At 31.8% G+C, this 21,707-nt stretch overlaps 1 protein-coding gene across 3 annotated transcripts; it reads right to left on the bottom strand.

Annotated features, from left to right (window-relative positions):
• Positions 1 to 3,035: 3,035 nt before the first annotated feature.
• LOC132716095 (uncharacterized) lies at positions 3,036 to 21,628 on the bottom strand. Of its 3 annotated transcripts, none has more exons than XM_060699267.1 (2): positions 21,389 to 21,628; positions 3,036 to 6,412 (listed from the first exon to the last, which is right to left on the bottom strand). In XM_060699267.1, the coding sequence occupies exon 2, from the start codon at positions 6,409 to 6,411 to the stop codon at positions 4,219 to 4,221; it is 2,193 nt and encodes a 730-aa protein (XP_060555250.1). In that variant the 5' UTR covers position 6,412; positions 21,389 to 21,628; the 3' UTR covers positions 3,036 to 4,218. The 3 variants fall into 3 exon arrangements, with proteins under 3 accessions (XP_060555250.1, XP_060555248.1, XP_060555251.1); XM_060699265.1 differs by lacking the exon at positions 21,389 to 21,628 and adding an exon at positions 7,459 to 7,790; XM_060699268.1 differs by lacking the exon at positions 21,389 to 21,628 and adding an exon at positions 7,560 to 7,790.
• Positions 21,629 to 21,707: the final 79 nt, after the last annotated feature.

Genomic DNA, 21,707 nt, shown 5'->3' with positions numbered 1-21,707 from the left:
CGTCAATTCCATTGGCTGACCGGAACATGTGACTTTTTACTTTTGTTTTCTTTATTTTCATTGGTGCAATTTTAAAGCGGAAATGGCACCTTTGTAGCGAGTTGCCAAGCGTTAAAATAACAAAGCCGGGTACAATGATTGCTATATTATAATCCTATTGGTATTTTTTGCAGTGTATACTAAAACATGACGTATCTTGACTTTCCCCCAGACATAATGTTTTAATCGGATAGTTGTAAACTTTCAGTGTATGCCAGCTCTTATCGAATCGTGCAATATTTCAATTCAGATTTCAAATTAATAGGATTGGTATAACTATTGATTATAAATAAAATGTATAGAATCTACAATAATATTCCGTTCAACCAATTATAATAGGAAAATTACAAACCATGTTTCAAGTTAGCAGATCTCGCCGCCAGCACATTGGGTTATCTTAAGTGGTTATATTTCTATGAAAAAAGTAGATCTGTTACAAAAAGGTAATTGTGTTTGACCTTTTTTTAAAGCATAGTTTAAGTATCACGACAATGCGATGAATTTGATATCTGCCAAACAATCCAGGCATTATAAGGCAAGCTTCCCGTTTAGAAGTGCATTTAGTTATTTCTACACAATTAGCATGTTTACGCTTAAACTAATAGCACATTAAATTGTATGAGGAATAACATCAAACAGGTTGAAATGTTTTAACCAAATGTTATATGTACAGTATCATTTGTGCAGAGCAATTACCTTTTTACAAGAACAGTATTATTTCTTTTACAACTATTTTAACTTCTTTTGCTCAACACATTTCAGGAGCAACCAAAATCTTTATCTCCCATAGTGTGTCACCCTGCAGAGGTTTTACTGCATTATCAACAGTCTAATTCTGCTTAAAAAGTTTTTCTCGATTCATTATTGTAATACAGTCAAACTTGTCGAAAGTGACCAGCCTTTGAACTTTGGATAATACTTTAATTTTTATTGCATGGCGCTTTCTAAAATTGGAATTCTTGGTACTGTTATTGTCCGAATGGAACAATACTTAAACCAAAGTTAATTTATGCTTTGTGTATTTGCTTCTTCCCTAATATTGCGGTGATTTTAGCCCAGTTTAAGCTGTATTTGACGATACTTATAATTATCTTTAGCACTGGAAGCAGACGACCACTGAAATAAGAAGCAATGTTATACTTTCAGGAGAATAACATGTTTGTACAAAAAGTTCCTGTATGTTGAGATGAACATGTATGATATTAACAGTCTTCCTTACTGAACCGAATATCATGAATACTTCAATTCGTATATTATACCTAAACTACCAAAGTTTTTTTTTATTTAAGAATTAAGTAAACACGTCAACGTTTGAAATCAATATCCCTGTTCGTTGAATAAGTGACAGATTTAACTTTACGGAAACCTCTTAAAGTATAAACTCTGAAAAAGATTAAATAAACGACCAAACACTGCAATTTAATATTTCAAGTTGAAATAAACCACTTGAAAGAAAATAATGTTAAAAGGTAAAATTGCTTTCCCATGTACACAAAGCGATTATATTTTGTAGTTTGGTTTATTATAACTTATAAACCGAATAAAAAAACTCCTTAATTGTAGCGGGGTCCTTTTGTGTTGGTTTACACAATTATATAGTAATAATCCCGTAAACTGATCGTTAACCAGTACATTGTGAAAAATGGCCGTTTTCATTGAAAAGCCTCCTGTTACAAGTTCAAACTGCTATGAAACTATGAAAAATGCTTCAATACTGATGAAACTTGGCACAAATGTTGACTGGACCATAGCCTTTGTAACAGCATGCTCAATCTTAAATTTCCTGTTACCATGGCAACGGGGAAACGTCTCAAAATTGCCAAAATCACTATTTTGCATTGTTTTTTTTTCATCAAAACTAATTTCAAAGTGCTGCAACTTCTCAATGGATTGAGATAGAGTAAAAGGCTTTTCAGCGTTGATTACACGTTACCTTACGATTGACCTGAGGACATTTTGAACATGTCCAAAATATTTTTGGTGATAAGGGGTCCGCCCCCCTTTAAACCACCTTAACAGAAGGGGGCACATCCCTAATGTACCTTTTTGATAGGGGCCGGCGCCGAAAGTGATCACCTTTTTAACAACATTTCCCAAACGAAACACAGTGTAGGGGGAAGGCTAAATAGGGTATTTAGGCCTCAAAAAGGGGGAAGGGGTCGAAAAGCCGTTAACACCCGTCTATATGAAATAACGGGTTACAGTGTGAACATACTTAATTTATCTATGATTCTAAAATATAAAGGTTAAATAAACCTTTCACGTTTTAGTAAAACGAAGCCTGTATTTTAAAATCGGGAATGGTGGATTTGACGGACAAGCATCTACTTGCCTTTTTATCTTAATTATAACAAACTTTAAATAAAATTGTTTGATATGACATTCTACATAATTATATAATAAATTGTTAAAGTAATATAATCTGATAAAGATATTTAATAGTATTATTACCACTTTACATGTATATATTTACGTAAATAATAACTGATTAAAGAATCCATTCATACGAGTAAATAAGCTTAACAAATCTGAGTTACAATAGAACAACAGGACAACAATTGTAGTTAACGACAATAGACGTGCCATATGTAAATTTAGAGGAAACCGTTATAATTTATAAATACAGAATTTATTTTAGTTCTATATTGTGTAGGAAGCTATAAGCTTACAGCCACACTCTCAAAATCCGGTCCTTTGGAATCAAACAGTATTGTTGTAAAGTGTAGTTGTCGTGTTAAAAAAGGCAACAACCAGCTTTAACCCTGACGTGGGAATAAATTACACACTAAATTATATTTGCCATTGAATTCCTCAATTTATTAAGTGATACAATGTGTGATACTAGTATAAATTTCATTATTAATAATTATACTTTTTGCCCTCTTTGAGGTTTTTCCCAACTATTTTTTAGGAAACTCCTTTCTATCCTTCAATCTTGTTTTGAAAAATTAGTTCACTGTATTATTTACATTGATAGGTAGTATATGTTAGCATGTACAGGCATTGCTGAAATATTGTTAAACAACAACCAAAAAACATAGCAATGTCAAATACTGATTGTCCAGCCTGTACTAATTATCATAACATAAGTAACGACACGCGCCGACTGATATCAAATTTAAAGTGGATTGGTCAACAACAAGCACTTTTTCTGTAAAATATTGATTAAAAAAGCCACAATAAAATGCTATTACATGTACATTTGTATTTGGATATTCTTAAACAAGTATTTATTGAAAAAAATGTCGATAGACTTCTAAGTGATTAAGTATGAAAATTTACATGATGAATTTTTCGGAATAATAATTATTTGTTTTAGAAAAAAGTATTATCTGTCATTAACAATTTGTAATATAATGTAATGTAGTACGCTTGCTTAAACTTGCTAATTCTAGTGCTAAAAAGTGCACTCTTAAATCTAATACTGTATATGTGACCCTGTATATTCTATGTTAGATATGTCAACAAGACTATTGGCTGGCACCTTAAATCGAACTTCTTAACAAATTGATTGAGAAGAAAAGTTTCTAGACCTTACAGATTGGTCAGACCTTAACAAAAATGGTGTCACGCTACAGTACAGTCCTAGTCACGAGTATTTTTATGCGTCGCCAAAAGATTTTTGTTTCAAGAAAAAAATAATTTTGTTAATTGTTTTGGTAGTGTTCTGTTCTGATTTATTTAAATAACATTAAACTACATACAGAAAAATCCAATTATAACGATATCGCTTATAACAATATACACCGCTTATAACGATATATACCGCTTATAACGATATACACCGCTTATAACAATATACACCGCTTATAACGATATATACCGCTTTTAACGATATCGTTTATAACAATATACACCGCTTATAACGATATATACCGCTTATAACGATATACACCGCTTATAACGATATACGCCGCATATACCGATGCTGTTGCCGCAGTCCCGACTCTTGTTTTCAAAATGGTCGTTCTCGGATGTAACGATATCGGGATATAACGATATAAATTTGGCGGACCCTGAGTATCGTTATCAGCGGCGTTTACTGTATAATGATAGCCTAGGCATGTGCACGGTGGAGACTTTGACATAACAAGGCAGTTTTCTAAACGCCTTCCAACAAAATCACGGACTGTCAAAATTTGGTCGGATAGCTTTCGGAAAATGTACTGCTCCAATCACTCAACCAAGCGTGTATGCTTTAATGCAATCTTTTGCAAATTGTCCGACATAAATAGCATTATTTTCATCCGAGTATGCAATACTGAATGGAAACGGGGCTGGACTTGTGTCGTCTGCAACTGTCATGGTTGAGATCAGTTGACAATTTGAAGAGAGATGGTATATTTTATGTGTAGCAAAGCTGCAGACGAAAACCGCACCTGTCATATTGACACACAAACCACGTGGTTCGACAAGGTCATAATCGTTAAAAGAGGCAATGACGTCACCATCAGTATTCATACAAAAAACAGTGTGACTGTCTTTATCAGAAATAAATAGTTTGCCCTCGGTCATATCCATGGTGATGGACAAAGGCTGGAACAGTTGACCGATGTTAAAAGTTGCGCATCTAATTTTTTTCAACAATCTCCCATTCATGTCAACGATTTCTATTTTTCCTAAATGTGGAAAAGTAACGAATAATTTACCATCGTGGTAAAGAACCGCCCGGCACATTCCATTTGTTTCAATATCTCGTTTGTCTGTAAACGAAGATGGTAATGTGTAGTCCATGACACGCAGTTTATTTTCTTTAGGAAGTGTCAGAACCAACTCTCCATTGACTTTGTCTTTGTCGCAAGTGGAAACTTGGTCACTGACCATAGTTACGTCAAATGGCGCTGGCATCACAGGTACGCTGATGACATCAGTATTGTTGAAGATATCAACCACTTTAATAGTGGAATTAGCAAAATCTACGGCCAGTAGGTGACGCTCTGACAGCAGAACTAAACCGCTAATTTGACATGGCTTTTGGTCTGTTTCTGTTTTCATGTTTATTGTTTTAACACCAGTGACATCACTTTTTGATTCAGAATCGATGATTTGTATGTTCCCTAGCTCTGATATCTTTTGTTTGAAGTCCATAACATCCTCTGATGGTTTGTAAATGTATCTATCAACTTCATTCTCCATTTCAATGCTTGCTAAGCCGGTATTTAAGGCATCAACGATTTCTTTCGACATTTCTATTTTTGTAAATATTCGGGAACTATTTCCTTCTTCTTTACGTTGGTCGTAATCTAAAATAGTATTCTGTAACTGCTCATCAATGCGTTCTTGCTTTGACATTAGTTCTTTTATCTTTTCTTTGTTGTGGTTTTCAATTTCAGAGATTTTACGGTCGAAGTCTCGTTCAAAACACTCGAAAAGCCTGTTTAGTTCATCACGTTGTCTTTTGAACTGTGCTTTTGCGTTGATTTTCATAATTTCACAAACCTTTAAGTTTGATTGGGCTTTTCCTTTGCTTATCTTTAATCGGTTTTGTATGTCATCTAAGTCTTCTTCGAACTTATTGCACTTTTCATCAAATTTGAATTCCGGTTTTACTATCAGTGACGGTATATAGGCTGGTGCGTGGCAATTTTTATGGTCGATTGTACAACATGCCTGACATGCTAGCTTGTTGCAAGGCATGCACACATATTTTATAATTTCTTCTTTGTGAAAAGGGCATTCATCAGTACACGAAATGCTTCTTTCGAATGGCGTCCGAGCGTTTGCCTGATACGGATATCGTGAAGTTATTGACGGCACTTTAACTTCAAACCAATCTCTGCGATAGATAACAGTGCTGGTATCCGAATCGCTAAAACATGACGCACTATCACTGAAAATGTTAGGGTTACCGGACATGGGCGCCTGTTCGCTCGGATAATTAACATCATTTATTGATAACATTTTGACTTCTTGCCAGTTTCTGATACCAGAATCGTTAAAACACGATGCACTGTCACTGTAATTGCAAGGGTGAGCGGATATGCCCGCCTGTTCATTTTGATGATTACCATCGGTTCCATCCGAAATTGACGTATTCGAATTATTAACACATGGCTGTACTTTTGAAATACTTGCACTGTTTTCGTCTATGCACTGATTATCCAACCAATTGTGTATACAAGGGTTTGAGTTCAGGTTGTTAGGCTCAAATTTAGAATCATTGGTAAGGTTTTCTTCTAAAATTGCTTCGTTTGAAGGGATTATTTGGTCTCTTTCATGCGTTTTTTCTTGAACAATATCCTCTGGCTTGCTGTCTGAGCCAAAAGAATGGAAAGTTTCGTCGTCATCGTCATTTTCATACGTGCAAACATGATGGAGTTCTTCTGATTCGTCTTTCCCCTTTTTATCAGAATGTCCGTTAGATTCAGCCATTCTGAAAATAAGAAAATGGGGATCCAATTAAGTTTATAAAATACTACTTTTGATAAATATCTATGTAACAAAGATAGGTTTACTTTTCATACAAATAGATAAATAAATAAATATATGAATAAATAAATAAATAAATTTTATTTATTTAAATAAATAAATAAATAAATAAATAAATATTTTTACAGTCTATTCAGAGTTTTAAGAATTCCAGTATCTATTGTATATACAAACAAACGATGGTAAAGTCTTTAAGCAAGCATGTTAAGGGTTAACGATTTTTTAATAACAATGCATAAAATCACACGACAATTAATAACTATTAATAGATAAAGCTACTTAGTTTCTCCATTTACACATGACAATAAAGAACAATTAAAATAGAAAAAGCTCTCACCCACGTAAAATAAACAAAACAATGAATGTTTAATGAAGCTAGAAAAATCGTTAATAAATAGAGAAATAAATAATGAAAAACACCGTCTGATTATACGAAAAAAATGCGTATATTTGACAAAACAGACACCGTTTAAACCTTCATTACATTACAGATACATGCATATTTTTGGTAACAATCTGCAAAATAGGAGATCGACATATTTAAAACAATTATTATTATTGCAGTATTCTACAATATGTACATACATATTTAAATGATTTTTATACATGTATACAACATTTCATAAAGAAAGACCATTCAGGTACGAAAACGAAATAGACGAGAAAAGATGGCTGTATTTTTAGTATTGCATGTATGTATACCCATAATTACATGTATAAACTACCACACTTGCTTAAGTTCCAATTCTGTTTCCGAATTACAAGACATTGTATAAATATTGAATACTAAAATGCATATCGATTTGTCTAAAATATTTGCAAACAAAATTGTCCAAAACTGAAAACAGGAAGTCTATACATTTAAAGTATGTACTATACATATGTATATAGTGCACGCACTATTTAACAGTATGGACGTTTTTTTCTAGGTCATTTTTAAAATAATTCATGCAGTACAATGTAAAATAAAATTTAAAAAATGCAACTTACCGTTAACAAGTACTTGTATCTTAATCAATGTTCATACTCTTAACTTAATGCTTAATATAATTTTCTCTTTTTAATGTAAAATAAATAATAATACAACATACGTTTAGTGTTAACGCCTATGGAAGATTGATTCCGTTGAACACATAGAAACTGAAGGAAACCCCCATATACTTTCTGTTTGTTATGTAGAAAATATGTATTTATTTTGTTCAGGTCAGAAGTTTACGCACATAAATTCCCAGTTTCAGGTTTTTAATCCATATTTTTTAACATGAAATTATAGCCTAATTTATTGAGTTTATTTATTTATCTATCTATTTAGTCAACATTCTCTATTAACAGTATACTACATTTAAATAATGGACATATCACAATATATTTTTACCAACGTTATACACAATCTTCCATGTGCTAACTGTTAACATTTGCGTGTTTAGTTTTTTATGTATTATATTCCATCCGAGGCACTAACGCTCCTGTCAATGCTCTCTTTTAATTCTCTCTGTTAAAGGCTCTATTTATGCTCTCTTTTAATGCTCTCTATTAATTTCTTTCTGTCGAAGGCTCTATTTATGCTCTCTATTAATGATCTCTATTAAAGCTTTCTATTAAAGGTCTCTATTAATGCTCTCTATTAATGCTCTATTCATTCTCTCTGTTAAAGCTCTCTTTAATGCTCTCTATTAAAGCTCTTTATTAATGTTTAATTAAAGGAATTCAGTTTCCACTAGCAAACTAAGATAAGATTACAAACGGTACGAGGCTATTTCACATGTAATGTTTTTTGCTTTTCAAAGGGAATACAATTAGAGTCTTTAAGACCGAAAGAGATTTCTCTTTACAAGTTATCACAAAGGTTAAATCGAGGGCTCAACGCGAAACTAGTCTATGTGCATTTTTTAAAAATGTTCAGGAGAAGGAAAAAACTTTCTCATTTTTTACATTTTCAGAATTTTTCAATATAATATAGATATAGTATGTATTTAAGAGAACTACAACCATACTTATTTCAGTTTTGATAATCAGTTCATTAAAAATGATGTTTTAGTAAGAAATGTCACATAGAATAGTTTCGCGCCAGAATAATGTCATATATGGCTTGAATATTGAATGTGAAACTATTCTATGTGATTTTATTAAAAAAGCACACTACTGAGTCAGGGTATGTCAAAATAATAATATATGATAGAAAAACAGTTTTTTAATTATCTTATGAAAAATTCACATAGACTAGTTTCGCTCTGAATTTTGTGAAAAAATTGACAAGAAATTTTGTGCGTAACTAGTCTAAGTGACATATTTAGGATATGAATGTATGGCAATTAAATGTTTATTTCTCTTTTTTTTCTATTTCTATAAAGTTATATCAATTAAAACATACAGAGCTTTGAAAATGTTCATGTTATATCAATTTTTTAGCAAATTGATTTAATTAACATGCATTTTTGTGCTTTCATTTAGAGATACAGTCGGTAGAAATGAAATTCAGTTCAGGCTTGAAAAGAATTATTTTATAATTTGATTAATGTTAATTAAACTCATACAGTGCAAACAATAGAAACATTACTTATATTTTATATATATATATCTGTATCATAGAAATCAGTATTAATTACATGACTTGGTTTCACAAACTACTGTTTATAAATTCTTAATAGGATATGACAAATGTTATCCTTACTCCTACAATATGACAATTTTTCTTCTTACTTACAAGCAGACAAGACAAATGTAAGTCATCTTCAAATATTTTTTTAAATACAAAGGTAATTTAGTAAAGGGCCATCCCCTTCTTCCCCCACTCCTCTCCCAGACAGCAATGGCTGCCATCTTAAAATGACGCAGTTCACAGAAGCCTGTTAACCAGTCTTTGATGAATCTGTGCACCATACCATGTCATTCAGCTCACTTTTGATGAAGAAAGAAATTCTATTTTGCTATATAGAATTTCTATCCAATGAGGGAACATAACTAATAGAGTTTCGAAGTTGAAAAGGGGCATAACTCCTAAAAATTTTGCTTGCAGGATAATGCTCTTGTCTAACATCTTTCTTTTGATATGATATGAAAGCGTTCCAAGTTTTATATTGAAACCTTAGATGGTCTTTAAATCATTAAACTTAATGAGCAATTTTAATAAAAATTGTATGTTAAAAAGGGGCATCTGACACCAAATATTTAGCTTTTAGATTAATGCCTCTTGTGTCACAATGGAATCTTACATTGATAAGCAAATATTCAAAGTTTCAAACTTTTAAATTGTTTGCATTTGGGACTGCAGTCAAGATTTTTCACATTCCCAACAATAACAAGACCGACTCAGCCATTTTTACAGCTCAACATTTTTTATTCGAAACAGAAGCCATTTAAAATTTCGTTTTAATGCATACATCTAGGACTAGGCATATCACAATGCAACAAATCATCCATGAATCTTACATCTCTAATCTTGGGGAGTTGTAACCCAAATAATGTATTCTATCTGCTTTGGACTAGAGAAAAGAACATGATAGTTCTTCAAAACAGAAACAAATGTACATGTGTATGTAAACATTGATTTGCTATAATGATGTTAAAATTAATTCAGAAATAGAAAACTGCTGAAATATCATGATTTTATGGATCTTGTCACTTAAGTGAATACCCCCCTCTCCTAGCAATATCAGAAACAAAATCACATCATTGACCTGACAGAAGCTCATTTCCATAACTATGTCCGGCCCTTCCCGCATATGGGTGAAGAAGCTTAGACTAAGATGTATATATCAAACGTTTAACAAGAAAGTTTCTTGGATAATGGTATACACGTATTATTCAAACTGATATGATAAGCATGTTAATATTAATGGAACTCATGTTCCCAAAGATGAAATACTTTAACCAAAAAGATTTCAAAGGCAAACTAGTGGCAAGAATTTATGGAAGCAATACGTAATTAGGTTAGTTAACTGTGTTTTTTTATGACTATGTGTTAAAATTTTTAACTTATACCATGCAAGTTTTTTATGGTTTGTCATTTATTTTTGCGACCAAAAATTTCATTCATGAATTAGGTAATATTGGTATGTCACTCAATCAATATCTTTAACATTCTGTCCAGTAAGTTGTTGGACTGTGTACCAAGTTCAAGAGGATGGAGTCATTTTGATTTACCCTTGCTTGTTATGCTGTCCGCTGTCATGTCAGACTTCCTTACAATGAGAAAAAAGTGGAATATGGCTAAAATTGCACACATTTCTAGTTATTTCAAGGTTAATCAGATGAAAAATATCTTGGATACAAATCAAAAGGCAATTTCAGTCAAGCATTGGATTTATTATGGAGGGGTGTTGGTTCTATTCTCAGGCTAAGTGAAATTTCTGTGTGACATGATCTCAGATATTAAGTTTAATGTTCATTTTTGCGACGGACATGCCCTTAGGCGCGTTTAGAGCTATGTCATCTACACATGGGATTTCGTCGGTTACAAACGCGCAAGTGTCCTCAACCAAATAACAGCCCAAGAAATAGTACATAAAAAACTTAAAAACTTCCATATTTAGCCTTTTCAATTTCGAAATTAAGTTATCCAACTTAAATTATGAACGTATTTGATTGATAAAAACGTTGTAGCCCCCATAGTATTATTAACAATATGCAAATAACTAATGAAACGATTTACGGCTGTCGAAAAAGAAGGACAGCAAATTATGCTATAATTAAGGAGTAAGCTCAGTAATTCAAAGAAATTATTAGTAGGAAATAAATATTTCACCACTCAACATTTTTATGAACAGATCAAAAGTTTTTTGTTAAGTTATTCAGGGAATTTGGTATCGGGACTGAAGGACAAACACTGAAAATAACTCAAATTTGTTGTTTCCATAAATTCTTAACACTAGTTTGCACTTTGCTTAGTTAAAATAAATCATAATTAAAGAAATATAATGCCTGAATTGAACAAATTTCAAAAATTATTCAATATTTGTTCAAACGAAATTTCAATGCAAGCTATTACCAACTACAATGTGTGATTTGGAATAATTTTTAAAGGTTCTTTTACTATTTTTAATGATCTGAATTAATGTACCTATTGAAATAATGCAATTGTATAGAAAAATTGATATAAATTTCTTCACATAGGCTACTTGACTTAAAAAGAGATGTTAATATTAAGTCGAAACTAGCCTATGTGCATTTTTTTTTGCAGATAGACTAGTTTCGCATTGAGCAAATATAGCCTTTTTAGATACAATAGTATGGCAAATATGTTTTGTGTCCTTAACTATGCACAGGAGAAGGAAGATTTAAACACATAATATGAGGACTATTAAGACTTTTCAGAATCTGTAAAAAAGACCTTTTATGAAAAAATGTCAGATAGACTACTTTCGCGTTGACCCCTCGAAATATCAAAACCTCAATTTACCGATCTATTTGTTTATAGTTATTTTTTTATTATTCTAAGACAGACACTCATGATTAGGTGATAAAAGATGTTTTAAGACTTATCTGTTAGAAAGACTGTAGTGAGATACTAGACTTTATTCTATATGAAATATTATTCCATATTGTCATGTTTTTTTATATAGGTGGTACTTAATTAAGCTTATGGGATTTTTCAGAGAAACGATAAAGATTTACTTTATACAAAAGATTATCGTGGTAAATCAAATCGAATGCCCTTTCAAAGATCAAGAAATACGGCTCCAACTATTATTCCACAATCGAGATAACTTAGCCTTTATTTTTTTCTACAGCCGGACTATACAATTTCCACACTCTGATGTGTGATATATAGCATATTCATGACAAAACAAACACATTTTGTTTTTATTTTATGCCTAATAAACAAAAGCAATTTTCGACAGTTTTCAGAGAGTGTGATCTTCGATAATGTAAAACGAATATATATATTTATTTCATCCAAAGGAAAATAAAGTCCGTTTCGGTACGATTATGATTGAAAATATGTCTGACAACAATTTCAAATTTAAATATGCCCACTGATGTACAATTTTAAACTAATCCGACTTAAAAGTCATCAGGTTGACATTTTGTACTTTCGGGTTTCTACAAACATAATAATTAGAATATAAATAATGTATAAGCCCTCCAAGACAGGGGCCACATCACGTCATCTTGAGCTGATAGGATTGTTTACTTTTATATCTATTGAAATTACTTATTTTAAGTGGACTTTTACTTGATATATTGAAAAAAAATTAAATACTATTTGTTTACATGTTTAGTTTCTTCGCGTAGGTTAGACTCGTACTGCTTATTTGAGGTCCTTAGCCGAAAACTGACGAAAAAGGCCGAAAAGTTGCGATTGGCATATTTACTGCAGACGTTCACGTGGACGCTGCGCAAACAACAGTATTTCAAGTGAAGTCATTACTTCGGAGTAAGTTTTAACATTTTTAGAAAAAAAAAAAAAAAGATATTTGAAATGAAAAATATGCAGCTTAGAACAAAAGGAAAAATTTACTTTCATGAAAATTTACAATTTTATGAAATCATTAAAATTAAAACGTACGCCAGAAATAGTTCGGCAGAACTATATGACCTTTATGGATTTTATCACATGGATAAAAACCCAGTATCTCATAAAATATTATGTTATTCATGTTTTTATCAATTTTCTGCATTCTGCATGCAACAGGATTTTGATGTTTTACTTTTTGCGCTTCGCACAATGTCATGCATACACTTGAATATGTACTTAATATTTTCCTTTCTCAAACAATCCTACAAAAGTTTGACCATAAAATATTTTGCTGAACAGTATCCGTACCCGCTTAATGTATGAATTATACTGTATCTTGATACGATTCTCTTCATTGAATGAAAATATTATATATATACACGTACATAGTGCACTATCATAACCTAAAACTATGGAAGCCTTGGAGGGTCACTTTTGAGTTTCGACTTATAGATTTATTTTACTATTTTCTTATGACTTTTGATTTGTGACTTTTGATTTATGACATATGGATTTTGTTATTGGTCAACGTGCTTGCCTCATAATTTCCAAGGAAAATATGGCAGAATATGACAACGATTCAGACGAGGTAAGTTCATTTACCTAAGTTTCCTGGAGACTTATTTAAAAAACAAAATATGTGGGCTCATATGCAAGAACAGAATGTTATTCTTATATAAGCTTTTTTAATTGATTAGGAAAAGAAAATACTTTGCTTGCATTGCATTGCATTGCATTGCATTGCATTAGGTATCCATTTCTTATTTTGATTTCCGGAACTGGCATATATAATTTCAAATTAACATACAGCGTATGAATCAAACGCTTTATTTTTTTTATATGGGTTCCTGTTTTAAATCCAAATAAGTCTCGCATTGTTGTTTGCTGCAGCTTCAATCGGTTTTCACCCGTAGTTCATTCTGAGTCCATCTTATATTGAATATAGACCAAATTATAGGCCTTATTTTCACAAAGAAATTTATAGTTAAGAAGTTTCATGAAAAATGATATTTCAAAAACAATAAATCATACAGCTTTGAAACTTCACACACTTGTTTAGAACACGCTCTAAGTTAGAAATCTCTGAATTTCATTGTTATCAAATTATGCCTCTTTTCCGACTTTGAATTTATGGTTTAGAATTTTCATGAAAAATGGTTTCTCAAAAACTATTTTAGCGATTCCTTTGAAACTTAAAACACATATTAAGTGTTGACATTTAAGGTCAGTGACCAAGTATCGTATGAGTGGCTCACAATTTGACATACTTATGCCCATTTTTAAAGCTAAAATGTTTTGTTTTGTCAGAAGGTTAATGAAATATGGTCCCATAAATAAGTTATGATATAATATTGAAACTTTATACACTTGTTCAGTATCAATAACTTAGAACACCTACCAAGTACAAAGTACATGTTATTTGTATATAAACTTTTGTATACAGTTATGTATTAAGGGATCTTTTATATTTCATTTTGTATATATATGTATTTCATTTCAATTGAGATAACACATACTTTTAATGTTTTCAATTTTAATTCTAGTAAAGCTACCTGTATGATTTAAGGACGTGCTGTCGAATGGTTTCATCTACAAAGCAGTTGCAAGAGCATCAGCAATACATATTTGTCAAGTTTTCGGAGCCAGTTTAGAAGACTAAGAGGTTTCATTGCAAAACAGCGTTCGTTCCGAGTGGAAAGTAGTACAGTTTAGCAAATGCAAAATGTCCAAACACTGGTGATTTGGTTTTATTCGTTATTGTCTATGGAATTATTCAGACATTTTCGGAATACGAGTGTTACTTTTTCACACTTGTTTCAGACGCTCGATAATTTTCAAGTTTTAACCCCACCACTTATTGTGGACGCTTTTAAGAAATTAAAGGCATATGTGCTATTTTAGAAACAAAATGCTAACCTATGTATTTGTTGTCTCTTTTTTTAAATTAAATATAATGAAGCTAAAATGCAGTTTGTTTTTGTATATCTAAAACATTTGTTTTCTTATAAGACAACAATTTTGTTAAACAAAATAAAGCACGTTTGTAGAATAAACAATGTTTGTTGTTATCTGTTTAAACGTATTTATTCCAAAACATTATTGATAGCTCTGCCAACCTGTCACGGTCTAGACCGTGAGGTAAAAACCTTTGGTAGTGTGGTCTCTCAGTAGAGGTATATTAAGGTAGTCTGTTGAGGGAGTTGGCTGGTTCCACACAGTTTACTTCTATAGTGATTGCTATTATATTTCTACTTTGCTCATTTCAACCTCTTACTTATAATTTTAACGGAACACTATCTCTACATAGATAAAAACAATTCTCTGTATCATTTATATACCGTTTATTCCGGTGGTAAATAACAAGTTTATTTCGGTTATAACAAAGTTACAATAACACAATAATAAATTATCAACAAATGAGGATTCTAATGCAAAAATGAGGCTGGTGGCTAAATGTACTTGTAAACATTATATGATTTTAACACCACTCTCGGCTGATGTGCTCCCTTGCGTTTGGTGATTATATCATAAATTTGCTTATTTTGCATTAATCTAAAATCAAGTAAAACTAATGTTTATACCAAGGCAAAGGGTAACAGCAAATGGCAAAAGTTATAAGTCAAAAGATAAAAGTCATAAGTAAAAAGTGATAAATTATAAGTGAAAAGTCACAAGGCAAAACCTAAAAAAAGGAGAAAATAAGTCAGCATTTATAACAAAGATCAATTATTATTTTTGAAATAACAATCATATACATGTATATTCCTTTTAAATACCATAATACATCCTATAAAGTATGGTTGCTATTTGTTGCGAATGAATAAGACGTTTGAATCTAATTATTACACGTATAACTAATATGTCACGGTACGAATCTATTCTGTAGATGATGTGCAATATCGGTCGGGAAAGAACTAGCCCTGTAAGGGGGTCCGGGTGCACTACCTCCTTTTCAAGAGTATTTACATTAGTTACATGAAATCAGATGGTTGTGGGTTCGAATCCCATAGGAGCCAACTTTTTTTCTTCATTTTTTTCTTCAGTATTTTTGTATTTTTCTAGCTATATTTAGATGGGAAAATATGCTCGTTTTCTATTATTATCATTTTTTACAGATATTCATTGCCTAATTAATGCTAAATCTAAGAGCAAATTCGACATATAACATTTTCAATGCTTAATATATTACAAACTAGCCGGTAAAAGCCTAACATATTTCACAGAATGAATCAGTATACTTCTAGAAAGATTTTAGCAAACTTTGATACAAGCCCTTTGACTAAATGTAATTTTAGTGATTTTTTTAAATTTAGAATGATATGATAAAAAATGTTCAAATGGGTGGGGTAGAGAAACATTTCCATGCATATTTCTATCGTGTCGAGAATAGTCATGAATTTAATATGCATAGCTCATTACTAGAATGTTATTATTTGCATCTAAACAAACAACACTTGCAAACCAAGATATTACGTTATATATTATATATATAGATATTATATTTAATAAAGATAGATTATCAAAACTTGATAATGATTAGATGTAAACGGATATTTTTTTCAATACATGTATTTCTTTTAAAAAGCCTTTTTAATGTATATGTTCTGACTCATAATAATGCCTACAACTACAAATCCGTACGGTAAATTTTGCTTAAATTTTGCATACAGGTGTCCTTTAGGTATACCACTCAATAATTTAGTCAATTTTACAATGCCTTATAATGCAAATTAGAGTGGTTATAACTTAAATGATAATATACAAATATATTGTAGACATTTTGCTAAATTTTTAAAACAACCATATAATGAAGTGAAATCGTTAACTATCGTCTTTATGATTTTAAAACATCATTTTTTGAAACTTAGCCTATAATAACCTAGTATATATCAATAACACGAAAAAATCAGTATTAGTCGTTTCAAAGCGTATTTATATCAAATCTATTCTCAAAATTAAATCGTTTAACTCGGTACACAGTTGTAGTGCTGAATCAGTTGCTTCAGAAGGGGTACTAATTCTACGAATTCCCAACATTGCCTTTTTGGGCGTGAATACATGTTCTTTGCAAATATATACGTCTCTCAAGTTAACTGCAAGTCGTGAATTTCATATAGACCTGGTAAAAAACATTGTGTCAGGTTTACCACAAATAACAGAAGAACTGGTTTGTTGCCCTATTTCATGTGCAATATGGTCTAACTCGGTTTGTATGAGGTCCATGAAGCAAAATTTTAAGTTCTAACATTGTATCGGTTCCAGATCATTAAATACACATGTATCGCGTAAGTCTTTGAAAAAAATAATCCACCAATTGATTCCATTTTGTCGTAATGTACACCACTACTTCTCAATGCGTTGGTTAGATGTGCTTTCTCCAGCTACAATGCTTCGAGTACCAGCAATCGGATCTGTAGAATCGTGTCTGAAGTATTTCTGCAATAGTAAAGCAATGCAGTTTCCCGTACCAACATCACAAGAAGTATTGGGTGGGGGGGACTTGATAATGTTCAGTAAAGGTGTCTAAAAGTATCTTGCAATAAGGTGTGGGTCGTTATTTGAGTCCGAAACCTCTAACCATATTATTTTTCTACTATATCCATTCACAGCACCATGGATACATAATCCTTATGGTTTAAGTTTAACCGTCCATAAAAAACTGGTCCTTTGGCGTATTATACGCGTCGGCATAAGCGATGTGCTTTCCGCATCTCAATACCATCTGTTATTATTTCCATAACGTCGCCCCCCTTGACGTACATGTGGTAATCCAGCATAAACCTACGCCATATTGTACGGTATCCTATGCATTCCCCCACTTGTTTGTATTTCTATGTTTATAACATCAGACACGGTCTCAAAAGGAGTATATATATTCCATTACGCCGTTTTAAATTTAAGCGTTTAAACATTCTATTCACTGTACTAAATGACGTCGTAATGTCATGCCGTACCAGAAAGTACTCTATTATCAGCAGAGTTTTGTTTGTTATAGATGTTGAGGGTAGGTATCTTGGCATGGTAGCTTTGGTAATGCCGAACATTATAATGATGAAGACACAGATCAACATCAAGGTTTTCATCCTCGTTAACTTTTGTCCAGTAGTTGTGTCTGAAATAAGAGTTTATCTTTTATCTAAATCTTTATACATTCATAGTATATAAATGGGTAAATCTCTTAGCTCCGTCTTTTAAAGATTGATAGGTGCGAGAAAATATAACAATTAAAATGCTAGTAGGATATTTTGTTCTAACTGGTCCTATATATATGTTTGCTCTTAAGTGTTCTTTTCTCAAATGTTAAAATATACAACAAAATTAGACATTGATGCTAAATGCAAATGGTGCTCAGTTAACTTTGTACTTGTGTGTATGAACATAGCACTTGCCGTTCTCTATGAAATTGGTCAACACTATCTAAGTACTTTAGAGAAATACTGAGTCTGTGTTAGCTCAATAAAATGCTGCATTGCGATACATGTTTAATACTGTGCACAATGCCATTCTTAGACGTAAAACTTGTATTCCCTGTATACTTTTAAAAATTTGTTTTTACTCATGGACAGATTTTGTGATGAGGACTCAAAATGTATAAGCACTAATATAATGAACATATTTAGAACACAGCAGATTGCACAAAACACACAGACACACTTGTGGAACTAAAGTCTGTGATATATTACCACTAATGGATTATATCAAATAACATTAACTTCCCTCCTTAACACATTCTTTCCTCCATGACAAATCTCAATGAAATTATTTAAAACGTTTAAAAAAACATACCTGAAACCAAAGTTGCTGCTTTCAGCTTCTAAAGCACGTGTAAAATGGGTTAGCCAAAAGTCATAAGACGTAAGTCACAAATCAAAAGTCAAAAGTCGAAAGTCAAAAGTAAAACATCCGTAAGTCTAAACTCAAAAGTGACCCTCCAAGGCTTCCATATAAAACACTTCATATACGGTATTATTTCGTTTCTCTTTTTTTTGGAATAGAAGAATCAAGGTATTTTTTTTCTTTCTTTTTTTTATTGAATTATCACGAATTATTTTCCCTGGACACATTGTGTATTGAAGCAATCAGCCTTGATTTGAAGAAAGCTTAAAATGTCCATAAACTTTAAAGAACCATGAACTTTTAGGCTCTTTATTTCTCTCATTTTCTTTACCAGTAGTTTTGCCTCAGACTAGGCGTAGTCATAATTATCAAAATAGAACTGTCGTTTTATGTGGTACTGTGCCGCTATGATAATGTGAGAGTGACGTTGCAATTTTTGTGTACACAAAAGTTTACAATCTTTGTCTGAATAGGTAAAACAGGGTATTTAGAAGTGAATATGATTCAAAATCAGAAATGGAATTTGAAGAGTCTCGATGGCAAAGTTGATTAAGTCACTAGGATGCCATACAAATTAAATTGTATCATGAGTTCGAGCCACACAAGTTGTCAAACCTTTTTTTCCTTTTTCTTTCCCTATTTTAATTTTTACATGAGATGCAAGTTAATTGGAATATAAAGGCAGTTTTGTTATAATTTCGAATAATTTATATATAATACCGGAAAAAAATAATTTTTATTCTGTGTAGTGTGTAATATATATTAGTTGTACTTTTGCAGTGCATAAGTTTTTCGTGCCAACTTAACTATAGTTGAAACAATTTATGTACATGTATGCATTCCGTATCAGGTTGCACCAACTTGCTAGATATAGCAACATTTAAAAACAAAAGTGAAATGAGTAATAGAAAGAGCACCGAAACACGAGGCTATCTGATTTGTACGAGGGGGCGTAGCCCCCGAGTATTAATCAGATTGCCGAGTGTTTTGGTGTTCTTTCTCTTTTGTATCATAGTCAAACATAAAAGCACGTTCCCTGTTGTCACAATATGAAACCCCGGCAAAAATGAACCAATGAACGAACATCTGAAAATGACATTTCTGTCGCTTTCCCTTTCTCTGCCGTAACAATATATATAAACCCCAGCAAAAATGAGCCAATCAATGGGCGTGCTCTGGAGTGCGGGTAACTAATACCCGCACTCAAGTTAACGCACTGTGCATGTAAATGTATACGATTTAACCCTGACACATTTTCAACAGAAAGGTCTCCAAACTATGATACAAGAAGTTAATAGAAAATAACACAGCGCTAATAATCTTTATAAAATAAAAGAAATTCTTAATCGATTGATAATTATACAAAAGAAGTTGGGACCGAACCTGGCTGTCATGCATTGATATGTAACTAAAAATTTACCACACAACTTTACCTTCTGTGTTACACCGCCAGTTGGTAAATTTGTCGATATTTTAATCTATATGGCAAGCCTGCTTGACTTAAGATATTAAACACAATATGATAACTGTTTTACACCGTTAAAGTGGACTTGACCACCGCGTCACTAAATAATTATCTTAAACGCACAGTATATCATCAATGTTTACATAAAGACCGGGCGGATATCATACTTCCTTGTGTAACATTCCATTGTATTGAGTAATACAAACAACTTTTAAAGCAGGTGATTAATCATTATATTTCAAATCATCAGCCCATATCTGATTATAAGAGAATAACAAATGAGCATTATTTCTATTAAATCTATATAAACGATCTTTTGTACAAGATTCTACATTATATAATGCATTTCATGACCACTCACACTGTTGACTTCCCCATCCTCATGTAGTTTAATTTATCTTACAGTATAATGCTATTATACAAATTTTAGTAGAATAGACATATGCACAGCAATTAAAACTATAGGACGAGGTATTATTTCACACCATTTTCTTAAACATTTCGACAGAACTTTGTTACTTCGAGTCCAATATGGATTTGATTTTGATAATACTTTTTGGACGCGAATAATGCAAACGAGGCTATATGGAGTACAGTATAGATATATTGGACTGGAAATAAGGACGCGAATAATGCAAACGAGGCTATATGGAGTACAATATAGATATATTGGACTGGAAATAAGGAGTACACACTGGCTTTGGTATGAATAATACTATAATAAGTATAGGCTATAATAAAAAGCTAAATTTGGTAAAACTGGATCCAATAATGATGTCTGTTGGAAAATCATGTAGGCTTACGTTACGCTGTACTTCCTTTGGTTATAAAGTTTAAAAAATTATACATGTTTATACATATAAATCGCACCCACACTGCAACACATTTGATTTCTCAATTTCTTATCTACATATCACTGTCATTATAAGATATGGAAAACAAAAATGGAATACAATGTCTCAATGATAATTCCAAATATAATTATAAAAAAGAAAGAAAAAAAAAAGAAAAGAAAAAGAAATGTGCAAAAGAAGCAAGGAAAAATATCAAGAACATCGTAATAATAGAATAATTATATTGAAAAGCACGTAACAACATATATACAGATATATGAAAAGATACAAAACACAAAATATGAAAACTGATAAACTTTAAAATACCTGAGTATCCATACAGAAAGGAGTCCGGGTGTGAATGATACCTGGATACTTTATCACAAATGGAGTGTGTAAATTTATTCAAGGTCTTACTATATATACTTTTAACTACAAAATTAGATCGCAGCATGTAGGTTATTTAAAAAATTTATAATACTCCATATTTCGAAATATTTCTTTCCATTTTTAGATATCTGATTATCTGAATAAAATATTTGATAAAACTACATTGTCGGGACAGGAAAATGTCCACATGTTAATTAGCCCTCAAAGGGACTCCACTGAGATGAAAAAGCCTAAAATCATAAAATTTGATTTTTTT

The sequence above is a fragment of the Ruditapes philippinarum genome, unplaced genomic scaffold (genome assembly GCF_026571515.1).
Source record: "Ruditapes philippinarum isolate M1 unplaced genomic scaffold, ASM2657151v2 ctg579_1_1_1_1, whole genome shotgun sequence".
Classification (NCBI taxonomy): Eukaryota; Metazoa; Mollusca; class Bivalvia; order Venerida; family Veneridae; genus Ruditapes; species Ruditapes philippinarum.
Note: the sequence above shows the minus strand (reverse complement) of the source record. Positions and strands in the feature narration are given on the sequence as shown.